The following is a 19972-nucleotide window of genomic DNA, read 5'->3' as shown; positions in this document are numbered from 1 at the left end:
TCAAATCATAAAAAGCTCATCCCATTTATATTACAAAATATTTTATCAATACATTTTGATACTTGTAGATAGAGAATAGTTTGACTGTAATGCCATTTTATTAAGAAGAGCAAGTGCTTGTCATGCTTTTTAAGGGACACAGCGTTTGTAACCGCTTTTTTGTATGCATCTGGTTGGAAAGATGTTTTTAAAGTAGAATACAATGATCCACACAAGTTTGCCCCGAAATTGCGTGGTTTTCCTTTTACTGTGCGAACTAACACGCTCGGCCATTTCCAACCATATGCATTTTATAGACAAGGGTTACATACGCTTTTTATAGACCAACTCGTCCGATCCAAGGCAACGTGTTCCTTTAAAGATTGTGTTGATTACACCTTTCCCTATATTGAAATAGTGCCAGATATTATGCTGTAATAAGAAAAATCTTTTCTAACTAAAGATGAATCACACCTGGTTGACTTTGAAGGTTGAGATGAATGCGTTTAATAGTATGGAAATATCGCTTCGGGCATAGTCATGGTTTTGACATCACCGAGGGCCTATAATTTTAACTGTGTCCCGATTATTAAGCTGTCAATGTTTCGTTTATATACCGAACAAAGATTCTTCTAATCAACAAACCCTGACTACCGTGACACGGAACGATAGTCGTACATACAGTCGGCTACGCACGAGCGACCTATTTGCGACCGTTTACTTTCAGGGCAGACAAAGTCGATTGCAGCTATGCCCCGGTGTGGCGGTCTTGGAGCTCCGGCGGTCTCGGAGCTCCGGCGGTCTCAGAACCGGGCTTAGTTTACTACATGTATGACGTCATCTTGCCAGGAAAGGGGCCCACCTATTTCCATGACTCCATTTTTAACCAATCAGACTTGGATTTTAAATGAGGCATATAAATGTAGCAATAAAACAGCTGCATTGGTTAGAACTATCTCTAATAAACATTGCAATGCCGCGTTCCCAACATTGCACAGTATGCTCCATTGTAATTGATACAGGCTACTTTACAATATGGCCCAATTTCTTAAAGCCTGTAAGCACAAACAACAAAATGTTTAGCAAAACAGATACCAGCCAACATTCCTTTCAGTTTACAATGTTGTAACTGGTGCCCCACTCACTTTTTGCTCAGCAAATAAATGGTATTTTCTGCTCAACAGCTTTATGAGTTTGGGCGCAGGTCTTTCACCTGCATATTTTGTACCAACAAATTGAACTGTATTTCTCCTTTTACAACAAATTGAACTGTATTTCTCCTTTTACAATACTATCACATTGTGCTCTACATGAATACTTAAAGGCATCAAACTCTTATAATTCAATCCAGATCATTTAAGAAGGGTTATTAACATGGTTTGGGTTGGATTACTATAGGTACCATCATTACCTGCTATAAGTTTGGGCTTAAAGAAGACCTGGCCCAGTTGAACTTTTTATTTCCACCCAGTTTTTGTTTTCGTACATTGAATTATGAATACCTCATTTTACTTATTAATCCGATTGTTTGTATCTATACTGGACATGCATTCACGTTTTTATGTGTTTTCTTTATTTTGTATGTTAATTTTATTGTGACTTGTTTAAACCTGTGAATAAATAAATAATATCTGTGCATGAAAACGGGCACCGGTATCTTATTCTGAATAGTTTTCTTGTTAAAATGAAGAAATCGCCAAAGGCCATTTAAGGTGAAGACTTCATAGGAGATACATGTGCAGATTAAAGGAGAATGGACAAGAAAGTGTAGATTCGTGGATAGAATGTACGAGTTGGAGGCGAATACATTGTCACGAATCTACACGTTCGAGTCTATTCTCCAACTTAAACTATTTCCCCCAATCTTACTTTGTCGAGCGACGTTTGGTCACATTTATTACTTTAAAAAAAATACATATACTTATAAGCTTATTATAGTGCTTGAACACTATTGAGTACAACGTTTTGATTAAAATTATGTTATTTACTAAAGTAAATTGTTTAACTTTAAAAATGGTTTGGGGACATTAAAATAAACATGTTTTCTGCTGAGTAGTTTTCACATCATGTTTTCGGAAAGACACGCATTTTCAAGTTTGTTCACACGAATCTACAGTTGAGTGAGTGTAGATTCGTAAAAATAATCTACTCTTTCATTAATAGAGTGACGTCACATAATAGTTTAACACAAAAGAATTTCCCCAAATCTTTCCTAATTTCAGCCCATAATTAAAAATGAGGGTTTGGTTCCTCAGTAAAAAATTGTTAAGCTTCGGGTTTGGACTCTAGGCTGAGACTGGTAGTATGTTAAGATGAGCAATAGCATGCACAATAATAGAGCCACATATGGAATTTTTATAAATCTTTTTATCTTCTCCATTTGTTGAGGTTTTTAGGAAATAAATTATATAAAATAAATGTTTGAGGTTTTGGGTTGAATTGAAGTTCAACCCCAAATCAATTTAATAAATGAATAATTAACATCAAATTTAAATTAAGACTAGTGAATTCATTTTACGAACTTTTTAAGGGAATTTTTTTCTACGGTTTTATGAATGCCCCAAGTGGCTTAAACTTAAAATCCCGGAAATCCCAAATAGAGCTGTTTCCGAAATCTAGGCGTCCAAAATGGCCGTTTTCTATAGACCTTATTCACATGACGTCATTTCAGTACGGCGCCCCCGCATTGAGGTCAAAAGGAGGTCTTTCATTGGCCAATCTATGTGCGTTTCGATTGTTTCGTCACCGTTTGACCTCAAAGATGGCGGCTGGATGACGTCAATGCATAATGTCTATTCAACCAAAACTAATATGTTAAAGGCAGTGGACACTATTGGTAATTACTTCTGTCCTTACTCTATGCTCAAAATAAGTATAAGCATAACACCTTACATGGTAATGAGTAATGGGAAGAGGATGATAGTGTAAAACATTGTGAGAAACAGCTCCCTCTGAATAACGTAGTTTTCGAGAAAAAGGTAATTTTCCACGAATTTGATTTCGAGACCTCAGCTCACCCGGGTCAGCCCCCAGTGCCCTGCTTGTGGAACGGGTCACTTGGGGCTGCCCGAGGTGCATGACGTCACTAGGAGAGGGCGGGTGATCGTTCGATTAGCTCTTGTCATGGGCTCACCCGAATGAGCACGGCGGGGTCGACACAGGGAAGCTAACCGAACGCAAGTTAAAACAAAGATGGTGCGCCGTCCCCAACCCCCCAAAACCGCCATTTTGAATTCTTATCATCATAATAGCCATACAAACAGATTGTCTTACAAAAACGTACACTCAGCATGATTACTGAATCATAATTTTTTTTAAACGGCACAACAAATGTGCCGAAAGGGACGTATGAGACATTGAGAAAAAAATGCAAAACGCCAACCTCAGTTTTGTTTGGACAGAAGTGGCCTCTAGGCAAAAATTGTGCAACCCCGCGTTTCTCTTAAAATATGCCTTGATTCTGTCATCGCCTTTTCCCGCCTTCATGATAGCTCTATCTCGCGATTTCCTATCGAGCTGCCGACAACATGCACCGTATGATCAATGGGGAATGTGCAAATCTAATTTCAATATTTGTTACTTCCCTGGGAAAGGTTTGCGTGATCTGAATAACGCTGTTATAATTGCTTGAGTATTAGGCCTATTGTAAATAACATCATGCAGCTTATGTAGTTATCCATTGTATCCCACTGGCAGCATTGGAAACACAAAGACCATTAGAGCAGAAAGCAATGGTAATGTGTTCTCATTGGGTACTTTCGCTCAGTAACTGGTGATTAGTGGTCAACCATAGCATGATCAAGGCCAACATTGTCATTTTGTGGATTGCTGTTTCGTTTACTGAATACTTCTAGGGTCTTATTAACTGAAGATACACCGCACGCCAGGTCAGCAGCCTGAGAGCTTAGACCGAAAGCAAGAGTGCTGGCTTCGCACACGCTCGGTAAGTACTGCCTACATACTGATTGAGCTATGCCTAGCATGGTTACGTTTACTGTCAACGCTGGGTAAGAGCATGGTGGATAGGATCTAGTTGCTAAATTGATTGCTGATTGCGAAAAACTATAGTTGAGGTTAATGACAGTCAAGGAGCAATTCGGTATTCACAACATTAATTGTATATGAGGCCGATGGTGCGACGGGCCTGGTAGGCATATATACAGTTCAGATTATTTAGATTGTGGTTCAAATAATATAATATTGTACACTCTCGGCAATTAGTTTCTTTGATAGCTAAGGAGTAAACACTGTCATCATCTGAGACCATGGAAGTTGCAGCACTGGGTCCTTTGGAATACTACATCATGGGATTGATACTCACTGTGGAAGGTAGGAAACCTGCAATTCTAACCCAAACTTAAAAAACAAAAAGGTCTTCTACCCGGGTCTTCCAGTTCCATATCCTGCCATAACGTTTTCACTCATTCAGTTTCTATGCAGGCCGCGCAACATCACAATGCTCTCAGTTTAAGTTATGTTTCGTTACAAGTGTTGCATCGAGCTTGAAAATTATGCTCCACTTAAAATAATAATCCCATTGGGTTTTGGAGTTCCCTGTTAACCATGCAATGCACTCAGTGGCCATAGCACCACACAAGACGGGACTAAACTAGAATTCAAATCTTCCAAAAACACCTCGCAAAAACTTGTTTTCGAGAAAAACGCCTCGTTTGTTCTTTTTTCCCTACACTTGGCTTTGAGACACGCATTTATCAGGAAAATGTAAACTATGTGGTCACGTTTATAATAAGCGGACAGACTAAAAACACTGTCCATAAGGTTTTTTTTCATTTCCCGGTTGCCTAATGCACATTAAGGCTTGATTAATTAAGTGCCTTTAAAGGCAGTGGACACTATTGGTAAATACTCAAAATAATTATTAGCATAAAACCTTTTGGTTATGGGGAGAGGTTGATACTCTATCAAACATTGTGAGAAACAGCTCCCTCTGAAGTAACGTAGCTTTGGAGAAAGAAGTAATTTTCCACGAATTTGATTTCGAGACCTCAGATTTAGAATTTGAGGTCTCGAAATCAAGCATCTGAAAGCACACAATTTCGTGTGACAAGGGTGTTTTCTTGTTAAAGCATTATTATCTCGCAACTTCGACCACCAATTGAGCTCAAATTTTCGCAGGTTTGTTTTTTTATGCATGATGAGATACACCAAGTGAGAAGACTGGACTTTGGCAATTACTAATATTGTCCAGTGTCTTTAACGTTGACTTTGCTGTTACAGCGGAGAAACAGCCGACGGAATATTTGTAACTATTCATTGAAATGCACAGGTCAGCTGCTATTATTGCACTGATCCTATCTCATACCATGGATGCCATATAATGTACATAGCGCCTATTACCATGGCAATGCATTTAGCGATTGAATGGATATGAGATATCGTGTATCGGCAAAGATTGTCGCACCTGCTCCCCCCATTAAAGGCAGTTGACACTCAGGCGTGGTAAAAAATAATTAACAAATCTGAGAAAAAAAAGGCGAGAGGAAAGATGAGAAGCATCATTCTAAAACAAATAGGATTAAGTATAATTGTGTGTCTTATTTTTTATTTTTATTTTTTTTTTTTTTTTTCTGCCTTTCAACCGATTGTCTTTTGCATATAATTAAGTATGTATAACTTTGATTTCATCCTCCTCTGAAAGGGTCTAGGTACTTTGTAGGACAAAAAACACAATGTCCACAGAATTACACTAAACTTACACAGTTTGAAGATAATGATAGTAAAAAGCTTCCCTGAAAATATTAGTTGCTGGGGAGCTGTAGTTTTTGAGAAATGAGTAAACAATGTCATGACAATAATGTTCGTCTCCCTAGGGATGTACCAGAACCTAAACGAAAGGACGTACGGAAACCTAAATAGGACGTATGGTAAATGCTCGGGCGTGTAACCAGAATTTTGATTGGGCACTCGTTACTCTTGCACCAGCAGCACTTTCTGTCCCCTCATTACTGGAACGAATGCAAATCTTTATTGTCCGAGAGGCGGTCTGAAGGGCGCACCACGACCATGCCCAGATTAACCTGTAGCCCTATTGTCCAATTGTGGCACACAAATGATGGGCATACCTGCTGACAGAAGAGATAGTCGTGTGCAGTGGGACAGCTTAGAGTCCACGCACGTGTAACCACATGATGTTGGTTCAACCCGCCAAATTGAATTAGGTAAAGTGTGGAATCTCATGTAACTTTTTCGCACTATAGTTATTCCCGGGATATTCCCGGGAAAATTCCCAGGAACCTTTGGTCGATCTTTTTGAACTACTAAGAAAAGCCCTTTTCACACCATAAGTATTTTCTTGGGTTTGATCGTAAGTGTGAAACGACCGTGCATATTCCTTTTGAAATAGTACTCCCGGAAGTTACCTATATAAAATGGGATAGTGAGAACGATTGTTGTGGTGACGGTGGGGTTAAAAACTCCAGGGATTTTCCCGGGAGTTTGTAAAAAATTAGTGCCGCCTATCGCCTGCAATAATAAGGGGGGGGGGCAATTTTAAGCCATTTTGGTCCATTTCGCGCTATTTTATTTATTTATTTATTTATTTATTTATTTATTTATTGTTGGTGAGCTTGTTAAAGACACTGTACACGTTTAGTAAATAATCAAAATATAAATCACCATACAAATTTACTTGGTAACGAGCAATGGAGAGCTATTGATAGTATAAAACATTGCGACAAACGACTCCCGCTGAAGTACCACGGTTTTTGAGAAAGAGGTAAATTCTTACTAAAATTTGCAAAGACTTCTGACCAGAAGCCTTGTATTACTATCTGAAAGCACACTATTTAACAAGGGTGTTTTTTATTCCAGCTTTTTCTTGCCATCAATGACCAATTGAGTCCAAATTTTCACACAGGCTTGTTATTTGTTTGCATATGTTGGGATACACGAAGTGAGAATACTGGTCTTTGACAAATTTCCAAACGTGTTCAATACCTTCAACTATTTAGGGTAGAATTCTGCAGACCCCCCCTCTCCCCATCTCTTATGCTTTGTGTGAATTTTTGAGTTTTGTGATAATTTATTGATTACATTAATTTCTTCATGTGTGTCCCTCGAGTAAATGTACACCCCACATACACCCAACCCCCACTCAAGTATCTAAGGAGCTGAATGCACATTCCGATTTTCTCAGGGGAGTCAAGGGCTGTTTTAGAAGCAACACTCGGATGTAAAATCGCCTAGAATTTGAATATTTGAAGTTAAAATTTTGAACATTACTTCCCCGAGAAAACAAAACAAGGGTCACAATTAAGAGGTCACATGCACGAAACGAAGACACATGTCTAAAGGGGGAAACAATATTTCCCTTCGCCATTTGTAAACGCATCTATACCACCGGGATTAGGCTATTATTTATAAAGAAAACCACATAGCGCAGCCCCCCCCCCCCCCATTCACCCAAATGGGCGGTATGTATAGTTCTGCGAGTGAATTCTATTATCCAGTGCACTGTTCATTGCTCAATATTCAGAACTGGGCGTACGCCAAATGGAATAATTAGGTACCCATGTGACACGTACAGGCTTATCAGATGCGGCCTACTTTACACTCTTGGACGAAATTTTTAGGTTTCCGTACGTCCTTTCGTTTAGGTTCTGGTACATCCCTACTGATCTTGAGACGAAAATTATTTTAGCTTTTAAAAACTTATTTCCATGACATTGTTTTACTTATTTCTCAAAAACTACAGCACCTCAGCAACTAATGAAGCTTTGTGTTATCATTATCTTCAAACTGTGTAAGTTTAATGTAAATCTGTGGACATTGTGTTTTGTGTTACAAAAAGTACCCGTATCCTTTAAGTAACCATAAGATAAAAACTAAACCCTGGCACCTTCATTTCCCAAGGCAAGTGACCATTGGGTTATGCCCTATCAATCATACGTAAAGACTTCCGTCGGAGTGGCAGGGACTGGCTAGGGTATCAAATCACGGCAACGTTGAAGAACTTGGATGAAGTCTTACTGTTTCATATTTAATTCTTGAGACATTTGGTCAATTTTAATGGTACAAAGCTGCTTGCAAAGTCCAGCGTTCTAGCATTAAATAGCGTGCCGGGCCGACACGCTATCTAAAAGTTCCGACACTCTTTAGATCCGCCGATACGCTATCGATACGCTATAATTAAAAAACAAAATAATCATGAATGTTTTTTTCTTTGTTTTTCACGGTCAAAAGAACTTCTGGTGTTTTTTCCTGTTAGTTATTTGTTATTTTTTTGTCAATCCAAAACATTTCGCGACGCACATTCACAGCGTACATGTAGCTTACCGTCTCCTGTCACAACAACGTCGAAAAAGCAATCAAAAGTTACCACATCGTAGCAGCATGCACCATGAACTCCAAGAACGCATGGAATGAAAGCGGCGACTTCACATGCGTTTTCGTTCAAAAGATACATGTATTTGGGTACCAATCTCAAAAGATACATGTATTTGGGTACCAATCTCAAAATATACATGTATTTGGGTACCAATCTCAAAAGATACATGTATTTGGGTACCAATCTCAAAAGATACATGTATTTGGGTACCAATCTCAACTTACAATCCCATAAACCATCGCACTCAGATTTGCCTACATGACGTTACTGTCGGAAACCTAATACCGCATACATTCCACAGTTGCTTGAAATGAAACGGAAATTGGTTCCACAACTTTTCTAAGGCTTCACGTATGTGATGCAGCGGGAAGCGGCAAACATTTGCTGATGTGATGATTTTGTCTTCTGCAAGCGATCTTCATTGTAGAGTTTGTTGGAATGATCGCGATCGCTGCGTGCTACTTTTTTCGGAGTTCAGTGTTTGCACCTCAGGTGCATTTCATGTTTTAATGAACTGCACTTTATAAAACGATGTTTTCTTTCCTATCGAAAGTTGGAGAATAGTCTCATCTATAAAATTGCACAGCTAGCCAGTAGCTAGCTAAGCAAAGATCGACGTCTCATGTTTTTGTTTTTTATAATCTCAAATCGGTTTTAAAAAAAATTGCTGTTTTCTCCTTATCAAAACCTCCCGGAATCTATTTGTCCATCACACGTTTTTGCCCAGTGGAAATAATTAATGGCATTGTCTTTCGCTTTTTTTTCCAAAGATCGATTACAACTTGCCATTGACCTGTGTCGTAGTTTCTATGTTGTAGTGTTAGTATTATTATTCACTCATTAGGCCTATTATTTACAAAAATTAAACAACTTATTATAAAAACGTTATGCAAACATAATACAAATACTAAGAAAAGGGTCAGTTGACTAAGTTAAGCCGTGTTCCCATTGGACTTATTTTTGCTAAAGTACCGCGACTTTTCTGTAGAATGACAAAATTAAATCCAATGGGAACGCATGTTAAACTGACCTCCCTGTCAACTTACCGCGACCGTGATGTAAAACTAACAGGCCGAATGAGGTCGCGGAAGACTTCCGCGCAGCCACGGTAAGTTATCAGGGCCGATAAAAAGTCCAATGGGAACGCTCCGCGCTGTAAACCTACCGCGACCACGGTGTAAAACGCTTTGCAAATAACACCACTTCCTGTAGCTGTATACACACAGAGGGCGCGCGAAAATTGAAGTATGGTTCCCTGTCTCGTTTGCACTGACCATCATACCATATGCAGCGTGTGTACATGTACCATGTTCGTCTGACCCCCAGATCGCAATCAACCCTACAGTTTCTGCATGACCCCAATTCTTTTTTCTTTTCCCCTCACTAGACCCACCAGCTGTCTTAGATTTTCTTTTTCTCGGAGCTTTTGTTGACGGCGGAGCATTTGGGGTAGACAAAGAACTTGAACTAGCCATTTCCAGGTTTTGTTGTTGTAGGAGGAATGCCTATAAAAATTATGTAGCGTCGTCGCGTGCGTCAATAAAATAGCGCGCGAAAACTACGTCACAGACACGTCGTATCCTGCTTAGGTCAAAGGTGACTGTGCACAGCGCCCCCGATGTGTGACGATCTGCCAGTTTTGGAGAGCGAGTTAGCTGTTCCGTCGTGGAATTTAAGTCCAGGTGGGAAACGCACGGTAGAACTACACCTAATCCAGTCACGGTAACTTTCCGCGTGGCCGCGGAAGAAAAAGTCCAATGGGAACACGGCTTTAGTCAGTTTAAATTATTTAGAAAACAATTAATTATTTTGGTAAATAAATTTTGATATGTTGATTGGTTGCACATACTTTTGTTAATTATTATTTTACATTAATTAATGATTATTTTGTTTAAAATTAAAAATAAATGAAACAATTATCAGCTTCATGGCCTAATAATTCTACATCGAATGGACAACAGATGGGAAACAGTCCTAATTTCTTCAATAAAGATTATTACAAAAATGCCTCTTTATTTAAATTTTCTATATCAGGAGTATCACAAGGCCCCAACAATATTTTGTGGACAAACTTTTACAGCATTATTTGTATTACTTTAACAAGTCATTTCAGTTTATTATCAACAAGAGGGAGAAGCATTTCACCGAAAGGCTCAACAGATGTGATTAAAACTTTCTACGAGTCCCACGTTACTGTTATAAAATGTCCAGAAAAATTAGACGATTGATATTAATAGAAAGTGTTTCTCGACCTCTGTATTTAGGCACACGGAGGCTTGATTTTTCGACACAAAAACTCCAAAAGCTCAGAGCTCCCGGGGGCTTCGCCCCCTTGACCCCCACCGGGGCTTCGCCCCTGGACCGTACGGCCGGCCCCTGGACACGACCCCTTAAATTTCTTTGAGCAGAATAAAAACGTATCATGGCTACAAAGTTGTGCCCCCCGGTTAAAAAAATTCCTGGATCCGCGCCTCAAAATAATTATAAGCAAAAAACCTAACAATGTAATTATTAGTAATAATGTGGAGCTGTGAAAAACGGCTCCCTCTGAAGTAACTCAGTTTTCGAGAAAGACGAAATTTTCCACGAATTTGATTTCGAGACCTCAGAATTAGATTTTGAGGTCTCGAAATCAAGCATCTGAAAGCACACAACTTCGTGTGACAAGGGTGTTTTTTTCTTTCATTATTATCTCGCAACTTCGACGACCAATATTGAGCTCAAATTTTCACAGGTTTGTTATTTTATGCATGTGTTGAGATACAGCAAGTGGGAAGACTGGTCTTTGACAATTACCAATAGTGTCAAGTGTCTTTAAAGGAATACGTTTAATTGGATCGGTTGAGTTGGTCTTTGAAAAGCGTCTGAAACTGTTTGTTATGAAATGCAAATTGTTAGTTAATTTGAAAGTAGAATACATGTATAATGATCCACGCAAACATGCCACGAAATTGCGCGGTTTTAATTTGACGTCGAGAAGAAACACGTTCGGCCATTTTGTGGAGTCAAAGTTTAGACTAGGCTAGGGGAACGGTTAGGCCTACACACGGTATCGGACATCGTACGAATTGCTGCCATCAAAGTTCGACATTAATGTGCACAAAATCACAACCACAATAGTCAATTTTTTTTTTTTGACTCAACACGTGACCACCAAATTTTGAGAGTTTTTTACAGGTTTGTTATAGGCCTATAAGTTTAGGCTTTGGAAATTAACTATAGATGTAGATGTGTAATTGAGGTTAAATTTGCATCGGGGATACACTTTTTTTTTTTTTTTTTACCCATACACCGATGTGTGATTAGCACTATGTATCTCAGTACTTTCCCGAGTCAATATCACAGGCATATTACTCGGGTGGGATGTAGATAGCGATGGGACTGGATTTACTGCTGGAGAAAATATTACAATGATGTAAAATGCAAGCTTGCCCTGGCTGGATTTAATAATATTTCTACCGTCTTTGGTAACGTAAAACGAAAGTTATTCAAACTATCATGATCAATGGTAACAAAAGTCAAGCCGAAAATTTATGGGAACCCAGATCCAGAGATGTCGATTATTCAAACTCTGTAATAACTAGCTACAACTTGACGTTTCGATCCGTAACTCTTATGTATCGCCCTTATAACGAATTCTGGGAACAGCGAGTTGTTCACAAAATATTTAGTTTCAGCTGTTACCTTAAATGATTGGATGTTCCTGACGATCATACCTGGTTTCTTAATCATAACTTACCGTCCGAGGATTCAGAGTACTGGGCAGTTAAAGGCACTGGACACTATTGGTAATTTCTCAAAATAATTATTAGCATAAAAGCTTACTTGGTAGCGAGCAATAAAAAGCTGTTGACAGTATAAGACATTGTGAGAAACGGCTCCTTCTGAAGTAACGTATAGTTTTCGAGAAAGAAGTAATTTTCTACGAATTTGATTTCGAGACCTCAGAATTAGATTTCGAGGTCTCAAAATCAAGCATCTGAAAGCGCACAACTTCGTGTGACAATGGTGTTTTTTCTTTCATTATTATCTCGCAACTTCGACGACCAATGGAGCTCAAAATTTTGACATCAGGTTTGTTGTTTTATGCATGTTTAGATACACCAAACGAGAAGACTGGTCTTTGACAATTACCAATAGTGTTCAGTGTATTTAGTTTAAGGAATGAATCTACCGTTTTTAATGTTATTATATCATTGTGTTGTAGCTATACTTGGAACAATATGCTGTGTTCGTCTTCTCCTGGTGTATTTGAAAAATCCAACCCTCCACCAACCGCAGAGTCTTCTAGGCATCACACTGTGCATTGGAGACTTGGGTATCAACATTTCATGTGTTTTCTAATCGAAAAACAACTGTATATATTACGTAGAGCAAAGTGATGAGGTTCAAATCTTGTCCCATGGTGTCACTACATTTTCCGTCAATTCCACCGTAGTCCTACCCTGTTGAAACTACAAGGCAAAAGAATGCCTTCCACAATGATATTGTTTAGGGGAGATTGGATATGAATAAGCAGGTTGAAATTATTCACTAGCAATGTAGTTAAGTTGTTTAGTTATCAAGTATGAAGCATATTATTGACTACAATGTTTGTTGATTACAGGAATAGCTCTGATGTGCCCATTTGCCGCCTTTGCAAGCTTCAGTGAAACCTGGCCATTTGGAGATGAGTACTGCCAGCTGTATGCCTTTACTGGGATGCTGTTTGGTACACTCAGCATATCAGCTATGGCATGCTTGGCTTTGGACAAATGTTACTCAAGCTCAAACGATGCTAAAGGTAATGTAGAAAGACTCCCATTTTACTATCTTAGTCATGATTGTTTTAAAGGCAGTGGTAATTACTCAAAATTGTTGATAATTACTCAAAATATTTATTAGCATAAAAACTTACTTGGTAACGAGTAATGGAGAGATGCTGATGGTATAAAACATTGTGGAAACGGCTCCCTTTAAAGTGACGTAGTTTTCGAGAAAGAAGTAATTTTCCACGAATTTGATTTCGAGACCTCATAATTAGAATTTTAGGTCTCGAAAACAAGCATCGGAGAGCGCACAACTTCGTGTGACAAGGGTGTTTTTTTTCTTTCATAATAATTATCTCGCAACTTCATGGGCTCAAATTTCACAGGTTTGTTATTTTGTGTATATGTTGAGATACACCAAGTGAGAAGACTGGTCGTTGACAATTATTACCAAAAGTGTCCAGTGTGTCTTACAATTATAGCGGGATGGCGTACACTTCACTTTCCATTCATAAAGATACTAAACTGCTCACAAAAAGTAAGGAAACTTTTTTCAATCTTGTGTATTTGTAATTATCTAGTACTCTCTTTGTATATGGTATATATCAATGCTAAGCTGAACTGTTCCTCTTTAAAATGATACCACATTTGCAATGATTACATGTTGCTGAACTTGGCTACACGAATAACAATGAGGCAAAGTCACAAACCAAATGTGCCAAAATTACCGTTGTCTGTACTGGATGGTCAATAGGTAATGCTCAATAATCAAACCGATCAAGCTTTTCAGAACCATTAATGGTTTACATAAAGATTTGCACCAGTGAGCTCATCAGACACAATTAACCCTCATCTCATGAAAAACACCTTGTTTGATGGGTATTTGCAAGACGATATTCTGCAGCCGATTGCAGTCCCATACTTGCAGACTCTTGGACCAAATGCCATCTTTCAAGATGACAACGCTCGCCCCCATCGAGCCCGACTGTTGACCGACTACCTGAAAAATGTTGGGGTGCACCGGATGGATTGGCCTGCTAACAGTCCAGACCTGAATCCCATGGAACATCTGTGTGACCAGCTTGGCCTTGCTGTCCGCGCCAGAACCACCAACACATCAACTGTGGCTGACCCAACCAGGTTCCTTATTAAAGAATGGAACGCCATCCCTCATCATCAGCGCATCACAAGACTTGTGTGCAGCATGAGAAGGAGGTGCCAGACTGTCATCAACGCCTTCGGATCATCCACTCGTTACTGACCTTCTTGTATCAATAAAGTGTAGTAAAAAAAGTTGTCTTGCTCCATTCCAAACTTCTTGTCTCAATAAAGTGGATTAAGATCAGTAAGTTGTCTTGCTTGTTTGAATTACAGTGTCAATTTGATTGTTCACACAGTAACACAAAATTGCTAATTTTGGCACATTTGATTTGTGACTTTGGCTCATTCTCACTAACGTGGTCAAGTCCAGCTACATGTAATCATTGCAAATGTGGTATCATTTTAAAGATGAACAGTTCAGCGTTGTAATGATATATACCATATACAAAGAGAGTATTAAATAATAACAAATATACTGGATTGAAAAAAGTTTCCTTACTTTTTGTGAGCAGTTTATATACGTTGCATGTCATTCAATACAAAAGAGGCATTCATGTCTTTAATGAATTTACTGATATTGAAATGTTTGTCTTCATTCAGGGGGTTCTAGTCAGCCTTACATCTTGATTACATCAATCATCTGGCTAAACGCCCTCTTCTGGTCACTAACCCCACTGAGTCCCATCGGTTGGGGGCGCTATGCCATCGAACCGCCTAAATCGACGTGCATGTTGGACTTTGCAAACCGTGAGCCATCATACATGATGTACTTGTTCTTAATGGCAAGCACGGTCTATGCGTTGCCAGTAGGCGCCATCTTATGGTGCTTAGTGAAGCTCAGAAAGGGAAAAGATCCAAACAACGGAAAGAGCAAGGTAACCATGGCAATTGTTTCCTCTAATTTGAATGCGAAAGGGTGTCGTTTAACACAAGCGCTCTTCATTCGACCATTTATTTGTTATTTATTGTAGGTATGTCTTTTGGTGTTGTTCTCATTGATTGTGTACTGGGGAGCCTATGGAATCGTAGCACTATGGGCAGCACTAGATGACATACATAATGTCCCGCTCCGATTGGTTGCTGCTGCTCCAATCCTGGCCAAGATCTGTCCAATCGGAAACACTGTAATGCAGGTGCTGACCAATAGGAACATCCGTTGTCTGATGTACAGAAAGGAAACAGTTGCATCCAACAAGAGGGAATGAGGAGCATAATGCAGAAAATAATTTCGTGTTATGATAGGTCTAATAATGCCGGTGTTCTCCTTTTCTTTGCACACGCTAAAGGCCATATTTTGTTACACAGCATTGTTTTTATTTCATATCGTTATTGTAGACTTGTATTGCCATTTAAGTTGCAATGTCAGATTTCCTTAGATTTTTTTTTTATCTGAACTAAGTTTGACAGATGGTGCTTTTTTAAAACGAAAAAAAAACACAAATTTCCTTAAACCATGGAAAAAACCAAACGAAAAAAACCCACAAATTTCCTTAAACCATGGAAAATGCACACAATATACATTAAACATGCAAACAAAAAATCCACAAAAACTGCACATGGCTGATGGACGTGAGATAATTAATGTCAGGATTCTGGCGATTATTTCTTGCTTAAATATGACTGAATATACCACGAAGCAGCAGATTGGTTTATGTGCAATTCCTGAAATAAAAGCGTACAACTTTCTCAAATCTAATGGCTTTTTAAAGATATAATTACAAACATGGCAATTTTATCATGTGTATAATTTCTTAGAGGTAACGCCCATTAATTAATCATTTTGGCCCAAATGACAATTGTCTGTTAACCAATTAATATTCTTTATCCCGGTGCAAGATAATTGTCTACTAAATCATTATATTTATTGACCAAACCAACAGCGGACGAGCCGCCAATTACAGGAAAGGATAATACACAAATTAAAAACATGCATATAGACTATATAAAATAATATGTATGTACAAAGTTAACAATTAAAATAGAAAACATCTTATGAAAGAAAATTGAAGCAAAAATTGAGAAATAAAATAAATTAAAATTGGGAACAGAAACAAATAAACATGAACGACTGTGAATTTTATTATTACAGATACATTATATATATTAAAAAGCATGCCTACATTAAAAACGAATAAACAATAAAAGAAAGAAAAACAAATATATATATATACATCACTGAAGGCAAAAATAACAAAGTCGACCCGATTGTTTGACATTTTGGGTCGGTCGTTGGTCAAAAAAAAACCTATTTGTTTTGCCTTATTTCTATGCGCGATTATATAACCAAAATAATTAGACAAAGTAGGCCTTTACAACCGATGAACAAGCTAGTCTTTCACTTAATAATCATTCTTTAATGAAGTACTAGCGGGAGACCAGCGCATTTTTCGCTAAATACGTGACATTTTGAAGATTTTTGTTTTAAAGCAACCATCTATAAAAACATTATTTATGATTGTACACCCCTGAATTGCGTAAACGGTGAGCCGGTGTGTCCCTTTAACTTGGTATCAATCATAGATATAGAATTAAAATAACTAGATCGGCCGCGCGTACATACGCGGGTTCTGGCATGTGCGCAGCCATTTATACCAAGCAGTCACGTGCTGGTACCCAAACTGACGAATGCGGTTGCGTTTAAAGTGGTGTTATAGTATAGCAAAACATCATTTTGGTTTAATTTCGAGACTTTCCTCCAGGCGAATTATTCATGTAATTTAATGTAACTATGCCTTTTAAGGCTACTAGAGGATGGTTGCAAATTGCTCTGCAGCCATAAGTCTCAGCAAAGAAAAGAGAAGGGGACCCAGACTAGACTGAGTCCATTGAAAGCTGACAAGGTAGGTAAGTAGGCCTACTTTTTTCCTTTTTAGTTTTAGCAATAATTACCATTGATGTGAACATGAACTTCATTTCGGTTGTGTATCAGACTTACTCTTTTCTTTCCTCCATCGTATGCTGTATTAATGATAATATTCATTGGGACTTTGGGTCTAATAATACTCCTATAGGCTATGAAGTGTTTATTGCATGCACGGTATTGAACAGGTTTATTAGGTAGTGGTGGTGATTATAGTCGTTGTTTAATTACAACTCCTCTCAAGTGATACCGACATTGTTTTATCTAATGCTTGTAAGGGAAACTCCATTTATTTTTTAAACAATATTGTTATAAATGTCATTCCAGATCGCGCTTTTGAGTGTGTTGCCCCTAAACTTGGGAATTCTCCCCAACATGTCATCAGGATTTCCGATTAGATACAGGTATACCTTCAAAACGTTGCTCAAGACACATTTATTTCGGCAGGCTTTATGTTAGTTTTAATGACCTTTGGCCGGCTGATGTATAATTTGTGTTGATAGCTTTTAACTTCTGTTCTTGTATTAGTTTTCAGTGCATATTACATTTTTAAATATTCTTAGATAATTGTTAACATCTGTACTTTTTACTATTGTGATTCTTAACTGTATGCTTCAAATTATGCGCGTTCTGCGTGCACAATGCAGTGACTTGATGCTACTATACCGGTGAAAAATAAATGATTAGCCTCTGTTAGACTTATACTTTTGTCCTTATGTTGGATCTATGAATTTTGCTTGTTGTCATTTATCATAGATATTGGTCTATAAAATTGTGCAACAAACCTGTCAAATAACATAGCCCACCGTGTGTTTAAGGACTGTTTTCATTGTTCATATTCAGCGCGTTAAAACCAGCACGAGACTTTTTAACGCGTCCATGAAGAACCAGGATTTTTTGTGTACGGCTAATGGCGTGTATGTAAGCGCGGCCGATCTAGTCTTAATTACTAGCAAAGAGTGACGTCACAATACCAATTACCCAGCCCTGTTTGTACTCCGTTTCGGAGTAAAATAAGGAAAACACAAAGAAAAAACTGGATTTGTTAATGATTCACCAATGAAAGAGACTGTAGAAGTAATACAATCGTTAATGTTCAAACTTAAAGAATAAGCCAAATCACCTTGTATTGAAAACTCGACTGAAAAACAACTGGCATCAACAGACAGTAGACAAAACAGAAAATGCCACGAGAGCCAAACAACATAATGATTACTTAAAACAATCCATTATGAAGAAAACAGTAGTACAAGAAATGGAACCGTTAATGTTTCGCCAATGGAAGTAACTGCGGAAGTGTCATTATATCGTTAATGTTGAAATTAAACAATGACCCAAATCACATTGTATTGAAAACTCGACTAAAAAACAACTGGTATCAAGTTACGCGCACTGTAATGTGTGATTTCTATGGCGACGCAGCTGGGCGCGTAAGCGCAGAATTCCACGGAAAGCAGTGCAATGAAATAGGGCTCAGATGGGTTTTTAATTTCTTAACGTTTTTAGCTTATTGGCTTCTGCATTTACTTTCATTGGCGAAACCTTAGCGATTCAAATTTTTGGTTTATTAAGGTTAAACGTGCTAGCGTAAAAATAAAAACAGTATGAATTTGAAATATTGTGTTAGTGTTTTGAAACTTATAGAAAAAGCCAACTTGCCAAAGACTTTTAGAAATTTAAAACCCTTCTTGTTAAAGGTGCTAGCGTAGTAACAACAAAAACAGTTTGAAATAGAAATATTGTATTTGTGTTTCATTTCCTTTTACGTGCTAGCGTAAAATACAAAAACAGTTTGAAATTGAAATATTGTGTTTGTTTTTTATCTCCTTAAACGTGTTAGCTTAACTTGTTAAGGTGTGTTTTATTCAGTTCGTCATATTTGCTTCCTGGCAATTCCGAACTACAAAGAAAGTCGTGTGTTGGGGCGCGGGGGGGGGGGGGGGGGGGGGGGTAACCAAAGAGGAGTTGCTGCCGCGAGGTTTAAAATAAAAACGAATGTCCCCATGTGTAAACTTCTAAAGCATGTTTATTCAGTTTGTCATAATTTGCTTGGAGGACGGATGCGTGTCCTGAAAAACGGAGCTGCGTGTTAAGTGCCATTCCCCGTCCTCCTGCCCCTTCCTCTCCGCGTTCCACGTGCTCCATGATCCCGTCTCATAGCAACCCAGTTTAATAATAGGTGCCGTTCCCCCGTCCCCCTGCCTTTCCCCTCCCCGCCCCACGTGCTCTTAGGCCTGCCTCCGTTCTCCATGATCCCGTCGCATAGCAACAGTTAAATAAAAGGTGCCGTTCCCCCGTCCCCCTGCCCCTTCCCCTCCCCGCCCCACGTGCTCTAAGGCCTGCCTCCGTTCTCCATGATCCCGTCCCATAGCAACAGTTAAATAAAAGGTGCCGTTCCCCCGCCCCTACCCTTCCTCTCCCCGTCCCACGTGCTCTAATGCCTGCCTCCGTTCTCCATGATCCCGTCCCATAGCAACAGTTAAATATAAGGTGCCGTTCCCCCGTCCCCTGCCCTTCCCCTCCCCGCCCCACGTGCTCTAATGCCTGCCTCCGTTCTCCATGATCCCGTCCCATAGCAACAGTTAAGGTGCCGTTCCCCCGTCCCCCTGCCCTTCCCCTCCCCGTCCCACGTGCTCTAATGCCTGCCTCCGTTCTCCATGATCCCGTCCCATAGCAACAGTTAAATAAAAGGTGCCGTTCCCCCGCCCCCTGCCCTTCCCCTCCCCGTCCCACGTGCTCTAAGGCCTGCCTCCGTTCTCCATGATCCCGTCCCATAGCAACAGTTAAATATAAGGTGCCGTTCCCCGTCCCCCTGCCCTTCCCCTCCCCGTCCCACGTGCTCTAATGCCTGCCTCCGTTCTCCATGATCCCGTCCCATAGCAACATTTAAATATAAGGTGCCGTTCCCCACAATCCCACGCTACCCCAGGTAAAGTG

The 19972-nt window shown here is 39.2% G+C and overlaps 1 protein-coding gene across 2 annotated transcripts; it reads left to right on the top strand.

The window, feature by feature from the left end:
- The first annotated feature begins 3623 nt into the window (after positions 1-3623).
- Positions 3624-16106, top strand: LOC117303605 (RPE-retinal G protein-coupled receptor-like). Of its 2 annotated transcripts, none has more exons than XM_033787816.1 (6): positions 3624-3922; positions 4213-4308; positions 12534-12644; positions 12933-13109; positions 14776-15050; positions 15147-16106. In XM_033787816.1, exons 2-6 carry the CDS (start codon positions 4245-4247, stop codon positions 15378-15380), a joined length of 861 nt encoding a protein of 286 aa, XP_033643707.1. In that variant the 5' UTR covers positions 3624-3922; positions 4213-4244; the 3' UTR covers positions 15381-16106. The 2 variants fall into 2 exon arrangements, with proteins under 2 accessions (XP_033643707.1, XP_033643706.1); XM_033787815.1 differs by having other exon boundaries at positions 3625-3922; positions 4201-4308.
- The last annotated feature ends 3866 nt before the right edge of the window (positions 16107-19972 follow it).

The sequence above is a fragment of the Asterias rubens genome, chromosome 20 (assembly GCF_902459465.1).
Source record: "Asterias rubens chromosome 20, eAstRub1.3, whole genome shotgun sequence".
Taxonomy (NCBI): domain Eukaryota; kingdom Metazoa; phylum Echinodermata; class Asteroidea; order Forcipulatida; family Asteriidae; genus Asterias; species Asterias rubens.
The sequence above is the reverse complement of the archived record's forward strand: the minus strand, read 5'-3'. Positions and strand labels throughout refer to the sequence as shown.